The following is an 11,650-nucleotide window of genomic DNA, read 5'->3' on the forward strand; positions in this document are numbered from 1 at the left end:
CGGACCATCTTCATCCCCTATAAATCCGGATAATCGAGGTTCTACTGTATTTGTAAAACACAAATCAATCATACAAAGATACCACCAAACATCACCTTTTTTTTGTCAGTCCCTTTAATTCATTTAAAATTACATTACTTTAAAAGGCATCAATCAGGAACATTTCTATAATAAAAATCCTAAATAAAATCTTGGACCGAATGGGAGTCAAAAACATCTTTCGCTCGTCGGGCAACTGTTCTAATCAATAGAGTTATCGCCCTAAGTGTAGGGTCGAATACACTCGGGCCGTGGGCAAAAACGTATTGGGAACCCCAAAATTGCAACTAATCAAAATGTATTTAAAAAAAAAAATAGTACTCAAAATTTCTCAATGGATTTTTTCCATTTATTTTTAGGGCTACAGGGACACTGAGCTATAAGCCTACATAATAAGATCTGACAATGATAGCTCAGTGGTTAGGGCAGTCGAAAAGTAAAAGAAGTTATGTACATATTTTTATTATTAGCTGATCAGTGCAGTGTATGCCATCGAATGGTCACCATGTTGAATTTTACACGTTAAATCCTGGTCCATCCTCAGTAGTCTTGCCTCAAAATTCACTCATATACAGCCGATATGGCCCCGAAATTAGCCAACATTAAATAGAGGGCAAGAGCTGCCAATATTGCAGCGGTGGCGGCGGCTGCTGGTCGTGGCCAGTGGCGTGCGGCTAAAAGGGCAAACACAGCCGCTGCTGCCCCTCCCGCGAACACCACTGCCAGGAGGGGACGAGCGCCTCCTTCCGATACCCACACTGTGCGAGGATAATCTGGAAAAAACATCACCTCCAAATATGTTAATAAATTAGCAGTCTTTAAAAGGCATTGCGCAAAATCTTTGAACCAACTTTAGAAAATGGAATACCTATATGCACCAAAAAGTTCATAACAGTCATAACAACGATTATCAATATCGTTGCTAAAGATAGACTTTCAACGAGCTAAGTAAAACAGTCAACCCATTTTCCGATAATCACTTCAAAATTGGACTAACTAATGGATTCCCACACATGAAGTACACACTGGTTACTGAATGTGAATATAGATATTTGAGTTCTCGCTTTCCAACCCAAGGCTGACTACATTCAGGCCGGGCTTGAAACTGCAAAATGCAATTATAGTGCTAGTTGTTGCTTATTCTTCTAATGCAATATAGTAAACAGTTTGTAGAAAATGATAATTGTTGTAAAATGGTAATACATTAATTAATTAGAATCATATTACCGCATTGCATTTGAAGATAACCATTAACTAGTGCTGCTGTCATAACTCGTTATTCAGTGCCCTGACCTGACTATAGTTGACCTTACACCGCTGGTCAAGATGAGGATTTGCATAGTAGGTTTATTGTAGTTTTCTTTGAGAGGAGTCTGATCTGAAGTGTCTCTAAACAATGTAAGGGCCGTTTCAGACGGGACACCGGTGTCGCGCTCGTATATAATATAGGAGGCCTTTGTATTATGTTTATGAACGCCCCATAGCTAATGAGTCAACGCATAGTTTCACATTATAAATTAGAACATAAAACTGGCTGCGGTAATAAAAACAAGTGTATCGGCGGCTTGGGAATGTAGCGGCCGACGGAAAAGTGTACCGGACACGCGTTGACTCATCGGGGTCCCGTCTGAAACGGGGCTAAGTAAACCCATGTTCTGCAAATTGTTTGGCTTCTGTCGTGTTATGGAGTAATTCATGACTATAATAGACCCATGATGACCGAGCGACCAATGCTTCGTATTAATTATTTTTTTTATACAACCAATAAGATTTAAGAATGTAACATTCTAATTATTGAACATACATAATTCTGAAAACAATTATTCATGCATGGCATCGATTCTCTATTTCGTGCATTTTACTGTGCGTTTTTCCTGAAATAATGCAATGCAATCATCGCAATAATCGATGTTACCTGCTTATATGATGATTGCATAGCAAGTGCATGCATCTGCTCATCGAATCATTTTGATTTTGTAAAAAATATTTTTGTATTGTAATAGATTTTATTTTATTCAGCAGTCGCATTGACAAAAAGCGCTGGAAACAAAAACTGCGGTTTCCATTCTCGGAAAATGTTGCCAAGTGAATAAAAATTAATGTGTTCTTTCTTATAATAATAATATGCATAATTTTATTTCTGAAAAAAAAAAAACATGGGTACTAAATTGTCGCTTTTGTCTCCAGAGTCTACAAATGCTGTGCGATGATTATCGTATAAATAAAATCACTGTGTTACAGCCTCACCCAGATGACAACCGACTTCTCATTATGTTTCTTTTTCTTTCGACCATGTCCGATCCTAATAGAATCATATGGGCCTCCACAGAGTAGAGTAGACATTATGTTTGGTCAAGGTATTTATAATCAAGACGTTTTATAGTATGTAGGTAATGTATAGTTGATTGCTTATCGTATATAGGTAAGTACAGCACTAAAAAATAATTCACGTAAAGAACGTTGATATTCTAATGGAATTAATAACATTTTTACAGCACCTAACTATTAATTATTGACCACCGACAAGTGCGCCTATCGTAGATATTAATTAATAGCGGTAGTAATCCGCATTTCATTACTGACTCCATGATTGTTTTTTGTAATAATCTCAAAACAATAAATTAATACCCGTGGAACAGGATATTTTTGGGGTAGGTGGTTAACCTCTCTATAGGTATGTGATACAAACAATATTATGCATATTATTATAAATGGTGACGTCAATAAAAAATATAATGTAAAAATGTAACGAGCTCTAAAAAAATATTAGTACTTACATTAATTTAATTTTTATATGTAGGTACACATATACATAACCAATAGCATGCGCAGGATTTCCGACCAGCAGGGTAAAAATACAATAAATTGTTTACATATTATTTAGTATCTACTTATTTGTTTTTTTACCAAAATTATATAAGTATTTTCTTTCGAGTTTGACTTTGAACTAAATATTGACAGTAAAATCAATAATATCTTTAAATCACTTCAAATTAGTGTAAATACATTGATTTCTGTTGCACCTACTTTAGTATAAGATAATATTGAGGAATGTTTAACATTTCTCTTTATCGGTGGTAACTGGTAACAATATATTAATATACACATAGGTACATGTAGAGTTGGGTTTCGGGAATTCTCGAGAAATTTTCGAGATTTTCAATCCCGAATCTCGAGAATTGAAATTTTTAACATTTCAAGAAATCCCGGATCTCGAGAATCTTTTCTCGGGATTCGGGATTTCTTTATTATCAAATTTTAATTGAAAAAACGATTTTCTATATGAAAAATTGGACAGAAAAAACAAAACTTTCAAAGACTGATCGGGGCATTTAACACAATTAAGCGAACGTCGACTGAAAATGACCGCAATTTTTGCAACATCAGGGAATTTTGTGTCTCAAAAGCGTACGCGATTGACAGTCTGTGTTTTTTTTAATTCTATTTTAATAAGTAATGTTTTTAAATATTTTTGTTTGTCTTCTTACATAAATAAAAAAATCATATTTTTTTGGAATTTGTCTGTTTTTACACTGATTTTAGGATTTTTACAGTTTTTTTTTTAAATTTCCCGATATCTCGAGAATTCTTTTCTGGAAATCCCGAATCTCGAGACTTCAAAATTTCATCATTTCGGGAAATCCCGAATCTCGAGATTGAGATTTTCTCGGGAAATACCCAACTCTAGGTACATGAGCCGAACCCTGAAAAACCCATAAATATTTTGGAACTGGTACTGGAACCTTTGATTTCAAATCTTGAGAACTCTGAATCGAATTCGGAACCTTTATTAAAAGCATTTCGGCCATTTTGGGTTTCCAACAGCTCTGATTAGAGGTGCCTACAATAAAATCATTGTTGTATCACTAATATTCATATTAATATGTAAATTAGCCTGCACATTATTTTCATATGCTTTCCATTGGTGAAATAAACGCTAATAAATTGAATATTGAAGTTAGATTTGTAAAATCCTTAAACCATTCTATAATTTTTATATGTCGCTAAATAGAAAATTCGTATAATATAACAGAACGCCTCAGCCATATAAATTGTAGCTAGTCTAAGCCGATTTTTTTATCTATCACATTACACCTAATGTCCTAATATATACGCTATACGGTATTTAATTAAATATAAAATTATGCAGGGTTTCGGCCTAGAAATACGCCAAACAGTAATTTGTACCCCTGTTTTCCTGATCAACACACGCTACTATTTTATAAGCACGTTCATAATATGCGGTTTTGTTATCAAAATGTGGCATAATATTTTATTTTAGTTTATTATTGTATACTTACAACGTTTTTATTTTTCACTAAGAAATAATTTATTTAATTTTTAGCATTATAATACATATTGTTATTGCGATTTGGTGGTAAGTAGTGTAGTCCAGAACGTGTCAAAAAAGGGGTTTACCTACGTAGAAAGTTTCGCGACAATTTTTATACTTTACTATTCTATGTATTTTAGGGTGTTGCTGTCAATTTTTTACTCTTTTCTTGTGTACATTATGATAAAAATAGTTATGTAGTAAAATAAACTATTAGATAAAAATTTCTGTTATTAAAAATTATATTCTAGTACTTATATAATATGTTTTCGTTAGGTGTGCGCAGGTACACGAGAAATATTCGACTCCAATGTTGGCTATGAGGCGAAGAAGTTTTTTAATGTAAAAAATAATCCATTGTAAAATACTTTAGAAGAAACAAATACTTGAATGCTGCTTGTCAGAATGAAATCAGTTGAATGTATCATTTTCTTGCGGCACTAATGTCATATTTTATCGAAGGTTTGCGACCAATTTGCGATACATCTCACTATTCTGAGCCAGTCGTATCAGATCACCAACGGCTTAAAAATTAAGCCACGTATGAAAGTTGCGTAGATAATAACTTCTGCTGCCGTCAACCTTTCTCTTCATTGTGAACAAAAATAAATCTTAGTTACTCCTCATTGCGCAAAATATGGACGAAGTATACAACCTTTCTACGCGTGATACTATATGATTTCAGACCACTTCAGGTAAGTATAATATAGCTCCCGCTAGCCCTCCATCCAGTGCCCAAACCTATGGCTCGATTGCAAAGGAGGTGTTTCATGTCTTCAAACGTGGTTCTTGCTATCTCAGTCGAAAAGAGTGCCCCAAAATACAAAGTATAAAAACTCCCGTGAAAATTTCTAGGTAAAACTCAAACAGATTGGATTCACTCTCTTTGGTAAAACTACATAATGACTGGACTAGTGATCGAGCGAAATAAATACAACGACTAAACAAGCCTAAAACTCTCCCATATTGATCGGAAGCATTACGAGTTTTAACTGTTTACCGTATCTACTTATTTCAACGACACATTAAAAGTAATAACACCACTGTACCTTAAGTGTCGTCCATTTATGATATCATACCCTAAAAGGTAAAGGGGATCTGTGCGGATGTGTAAAGAAAGGGATAGGAGGGGTTGCAGTAAAAGTAACTTGTATCAGTCATCACAAAATCAACTGTAAACTCAATTTCTTCGAATATTTCACGAGAAATTTATGTTGAAATCAATTATTTCAAACGAATTTATTTTTTACCGAAAAATGTGTTGTAATTAAGACATGAGGGAAACCGATAGGACATGGGGAAGCCAAGCTTAAGAAATACTAAAATTCGTGTCACATCATTAAATTTAGGGATTTCGTGCTAAATTAGCAATAATCCTAGATAGTGTATGTGCTAAGTGCGACTTTGCTTAATTAAGATATTTCTGCATCGTCGAGATGAATGATGATGATGATTATATTATTAAAGTCAAGGCTCTATGATAACTTGGGAAATCTAAAACGTCATGATAATTCTAATAGGTCCTAAACCAATTCTATCGTATCCAAATAGTATACGTAAATATAATTATTAGGTAGTAGGTATCAGTGGCGAAGACTCCATACTAGGCGATTATTTAAAGCCTATCTTCTTAAGAAAAAATATTTTTTAATTGCATATTGACTTATTTATATAATCATTTGATTATATTCTATAAAATAATTTATTTTGCCAAAGAGAGATGCCGTATGTGTAGGAATATATTACACAGATAATTACAAAACAATCTGCAAAGGTTTTAAAAATTATACCACAGCGCGCCATCTGTCTTGACGTAAATAAAGGTTGGATTATGTTTCAAATCATTGTCATTTTTTTTCATGTGGACTTTACGTCACGTAGTATATCGAATTGTATGAACTAAGGTAAGCTCCGATCGCAGAGTCTAAAACTAAATATTAAAAATTAATAATTAGAAAATTTAAAAAAAGCTATGGTGTTTAATCAAATATTAATAACTATAGACTGTTTTTAAAAATAAAAAGAACTTTTATCTAATGATTTTTGATGTGTATAAATGTTTTGAAAAAATACGTAAGTACTTAATTTAAACTGATCGCTTAATATGTCGTCAGTGAGTTTTTGAAGTTTCATTAAATTATTGTGTCGTTGTCATTAGTGTGTACCTATTCATTAGTAGTAATATCGTATTATCTTCTTATTTCTCGTAAGTATACCTAACAAGTGTGTTCTTTTTATCAGATCTTCACAGCCTACCTCTTTCCAAAAGTCACCCTTCGCCACTGGTAGGTACATACATAAAGATACGCTACGCAATTGTATTTAGTAGATAAAATGCCGCCCCTAAGCAGCACCAAAATGCCGCCTCGTTTTTATACAGTATTTTTATCATCCTTTCATGAGTCCAATATCTAAGAAAAGTGTTGTATGGATACATTACTAACAAAATATCAGACTAATTATTCGCAAATCTGCACGTGTCGTTTCTGGTCATCAAGGACGTCGAAAGACAACGGAAGTAAGCTAGATATCGAGAACCCGAGAAAACCAGTGAGCTGATTTTTTTAATGGAAAGATATTTTCGTTACTACTAAGTTTAGGTATCTATGTCTATACATTTCAAATGATTCTCCTCGATTTGCCGCCCTTCGAGTAACTGCCGCCCCTAAACGACGCTCAATCTGCCTACCCCCACGGGACGTCATTGCATAGGATTATTTTAATGATTACAATAGCTGTATATTATAATATGTATTAATTTACCTTCACTGTCAGATGATTCTGGTCTCAAACGCCACCTCCAGTAATTGTGATCAAGGGATTCCGCTCGTTCAACAGGGGTTTCCAAGGTCGAAACGTTTGAGATGGAATCTTCGGTGAGCATCATTCGCGGAGCAGCACATTAATTATTATTTTATCAGATCTAAAAAGACAAAAGATCAAAGCAAATACATATTATTTCATCACCAATATAAAAAAAACCTTGCAAAGGTAGCTTTCAAAAACCAAAAAACATTTTCACTTTGCCACATCGGATTTTTTCACACCCATATAAAACAACCGGTTCCATGACAAAACAGAACATCAAATGGCGACCACAGGGTGAAAAAATGTATATTATACCTAATAAATAGTAAAGTTGATGATTTCACTTAAAAATTTAAAAAATATTAAATATTTATAATATATATTTCGTTTATAAACTTAAGTTTTATAAGTAGGTATTTAATTAATAAATAGATTCCACAAAAATGAATGTTTTATTTTTTCATTCATGAATTTTGGTTTTCTTTCAATCAATGTGATCGTCCAACTTGGTCTACTAGTCCTTGGAGGGGTGAACTTTGTATAACTACGAAACCGTGGGAGTGGTCCACCCTCGGCTGATCAAAACGGATGATTTGTTTTTCTCTATATGTATTTGATCCAATACAACGTCCCAATGAGTTGGGTAAACAGCTAATAACTATTTCTAGTAAAATACTTTTAATAGAATGTTCACCCTGTGGTGACCATTATGCTCCGATTGGGATTACAATGTCATCATCAACACGGAGCGGCTTTCGCATGGCTTTCTTGGACACTTCTAGTTTATGTTGTCTTAGTAGGTAATGATCATGACTTCCGTATACACCAAGGCTAAAATTTGTGATTTCTCGACTTACTTCAATTCTCATTATTCGAGAATTCTCGCTATTTTGGTTTATGCAATTTTATGATTATTTTTTCAAAAAATCCGCCCATACTCGAAGTCAAGAGATTTTTTAGCTCTTCACCGCAAAAAAACCCGTCTGAAACCAAACTTGAGAGCTTTCTTCAGCTCTCTAGTTCATTCTGGCAAAAATAAATCAACCTCGAATCCAAGTCAAATTCAATCTGGACTTCCGAATCTCAAATGTTATATATGCTTATTAAAAGTTTCTGGAATTCTCGATGATTTTATTTACTTATAGTTTTTCGATAATATAACAATAATTATTATAAACGGTACTCTCGTGGTGCAGTGGGTAAGGCGCTGGCCTTCCGCCCGAGACTTCTGGGTTCGATTCCCGGTGAGGACACAATATTTATGTGTTTTTCTCAAACCTGGATGTTTGTGATTGTTCAAAATTACTAACAACCACCTTTTACGAAAAACCAAGGACATGGTTATTAATAATTCTAAAAAAATATATATAAATGGTAGCATATCTTTAAATAAATCGTAATTATATGTTTTCAGTCTAGAGTACATCTAAAAAACGAGCACACTTTAAATTATCAACCATTCCGGTTCGTCGAAATTTCTATTTCTAGCGGTAGATTTAACATTCGGCTTTTCCACTGTAACCGATCCCGGAATCAAACCGTTAAAAAATGTATCGAACAGCTCTGCTATTATTAATTTACAAGCTCTGCTTTGTTATCACCGAATGGTCATACTGCACTTACTGTACCTAGGGATTGCTATACCGGTATTCAATTATTTATCGATACCGAAATACCGTTTTCAAAAATCCGAAATACCGGTATTTTGAAAGCATACACGTTTATGTTGTCAAAAATGAATTAATGTTATTTTTCATTATTTACTACTATATTGTATAAATATATAGTGTATAAATTGTATGCTGCCAAAACCCAATTCCAATCTCGGGATCCCGAGCTATTTTTGATACATATGAATCCCGGGATTGGTAAACATAATCCCGAAAATAAAATAAAAACGAAAAAATATAGAGTACCTTTATATATAATAGAGTTTAGATGAATAGAGTTTGAATAAAGTTTGATTTATTACCCATGTGTTGCAAATTCATTTTATTTTTTCATATAAATTAACACTTTTAATCCTTACAGCGCGAACGCCACAGCCGTTGTGTCCTGATTAGGGGCCATTAGATATAATTACCATGTTATTTAAATGTGGTAATTAAGAAGTAATTAAATTCTCCGCAGTGAATCGGTTTAAAGTGATTCCACCAAGATATCATACGTTTTACGACAGTTTCATATTTGGCTGACTAATTAGATTTATGAAGCGGAAAGGCCATAGTATAAATTATACTAGATTTATTTTTGATCGATTTTATCAATGACTTATTAATATGTCATTGGATTTTATCAACGTTATTTTATACATTTATAAAAATTTAATAAAAACTATTGAAAAAAATGCCAATCCCGAAATCCCGGGATCAAGATTTTGGCTTGGGATTGGATTCCCTAGTCGCGATGAATTAACATATTTCGAAAAAGAAAACATTTGAGGCAAAAATGTCTCCAATAGTTATTCTATAACTATTGATCCAATGTTGATAGTACATCCAACAAACATTGTATTTCAGAGAGATTTTCCTGTAGCCGGATTAGTATTTTATAAAAATTAACAGTTCTAAAATATTATCATCTATCTATACATATTTATAAAGGTCAACATAATAAATGTAGGTAGAGATAGCAAAAAATAGTATTTCAAATAGATTTTAGTAGTTATATTTATTGATAGATACTTCTTTTTTTCCATAATAAGTTTTGACGAATACCGGTATTAAAACCGGTATTTAATAAGAAATACCGGTATTGATATATTCATTCGGTATTGCTGTCCCTAACTGTACCTACGTAGTTTAGGAATCGCTGATCTACGAGTATATTACAGATAAATTCCATTATTATGCAAATGACACTATGCACGCACGATAACGTCATGTCATATAGGTAGCTATCACATTTTCTTATAATAGTTAACTTTCAATGTACATTTGAAAATCGAATAGTAGTATTGCCTCCTAAACAATATTGAATACAATGAATAGTATGACAAAAAAATGTATATTTTTACGTCAAGTAAGAAAATAAAATAAACACTCACCAAAAAATAGTTTGTTTTACAAGAAGATTAACTCATTATTAATTAATTCTGCATTATACTGCATTATAACAATTTTACTGTTTGCAACTGGAATAACATACTACTTGCTCTGCGGGAGCAATTCTTGAAACACAATGAATATTTATACGCTGTTTTAAAAATAACACCAACACAAAATATGCACTGCGATTGCAATGTTGTGTACATTATTGAATACGATAATAAACGCACATTTATACAGCATTTTCAAAACAATAAAACGAGCAATAGTTTTATTGGATTGGTTTATCGTTTTCTGCTTTTGATTCTAAAATTGTATAGATCATCCGTAAGTTCACGCAAGGTCAGATTGTAGGCACTCGTGAAAGACTGTAGCCATTTAAAAGAAAGTGATGTAATTAAAAATGACGTATGTAATGTGACAGCGGCTCTCATTTGATATCCATCATCCCTATGCACAGAACAGATTAATAAATAGGATTCCGACAGACCAATGTGTTCGGAAATTTGTACGTATGCAGTTCGCCGTATACTTCGCCGTGAAATGTTGTATCGGAAATATAATATGGTCGTAAATTAAAGACCGTCCAACTTCTTTGGGTCGTATAGTCATCGCCCCCACAAGGGGGGGACTTACAGGGTTTTAGCCTGGGGGCCCGGCCTTAAGGGGGATGACCTCGAACACCATTTGGAATATATGCAACTATAGATCGTCACACTGCCTTTAACCTTAGCGATATGTAGGGGGCCTGCCAAAGTTCCTAGCCTGGGGCCCGCTTCGGGATATGGGGGCCATGCGTATAGTACTGATATAAAATTCATGTCGAAATAAAACACTGTTCTTGTCGGTTTACAGGAAGCCAGTGGCAAACAAATTTTAATAATAGCCGGCACCTACTGGATTATTTGTTAGGTTAGGTTAGGTTTTCATATTGAATCTAATAAAATTGGAATATTATTGTTTGCAATGCTCCACGAACAACGCGTATTTTTTTCATCTCGATGCTATAATAGAGATGACCGTATTGTATACGGTCATCCCTTTCCAATAAGAAAGCTCACGGCGAACTGTGCTACGGTAAAATGTGATACGTACAGATACACAACATTTTGACGCAGGGTTTTGAATGTGTGAGTATCTTACGACAATAAAACACACATTATATACATGCAATAGTGTGTGTTGCATCCTTTAAATACACCAATATTGAATGAACGTCAGTGCATAAACCTAGAGAAGTTATCAGAACGAAATTTACAAGCGTATTCTTGACACGTGCTTAAGTTTATCCCATATTCTTCCAGACTCGAGATCGGTTGCCTGTTACTCCACACCCGTTAGGTATTTCAGTTCCCATTATTTCTGAGTTCCCTGTCCGTATGGGTTTGAAAAACTGGACTGCCGGTTGCGGTTTACCCAACAG

General features: G+C 33.9%; 1 protein-coding gene across 1 annotated transcript; it reads right to left on the reverse strand.

Moving 5' to 3' along the window:
* Nucleotides 1–104: 104 nt before the first annotated feature.
* LOC147063547 (uncharacterized) lies at nt 105–10,612 on the reverse strand. The gene is made up of 3 exons (XM_085959649.1): nt 10,227–10,612; nt 7,136–7,295; nt 105–812 (listed from the first exon to the last, which is right to left on the reverse strand). Exons 2-3 carry the CDS (start codon nt 7,257–7,259, stop codon nt 601–603), a joined length of 336 nt encoding a protein of 111 aa, XP_085815775.1. The 5' UTR covers nt 7,260–7,295; nt 10,227–10,612; the 3' UTR covers nt 105–600.
* Between the last annotated feature and the right edge of the window lie 1,038 nt (nt 10,613–11,650).

Source organism: Rhyacophila brunnea, unplaced genomic scaffold, assembly GCF_057557595.1.
Source record: "Rhyacophila brunnea isolate RB1 unplaced genomic scaffold, BYU_Rbru_1.0 scaffold_9, whole genome shotgun sequence".
NCBI classification, from domain to species: Eukaryota; Metazoa; Arthropoda; class Insecta; order Trichoptera; family Rhyacophilidae; genus Rhyacophila; species Rhyacophila brunnea.

Excerpts from the sequence above, each read along its gene's own strand:
- LOC147063547 (XM_085959649.1), bottom strand. The coding sequence starts at position 7,259 with ATGATGCTCACCGAAGATTCCATCTCAAACGTTTCGACCTTGGAAACC. Across the intron at positions 813-7,135 it reads AGAATCATCTGACAGTGAAG|ATTATCCTCGCACAGTGTGG; the intron begins GTAAATTAATAC and ends TGTTTTTTCCAG.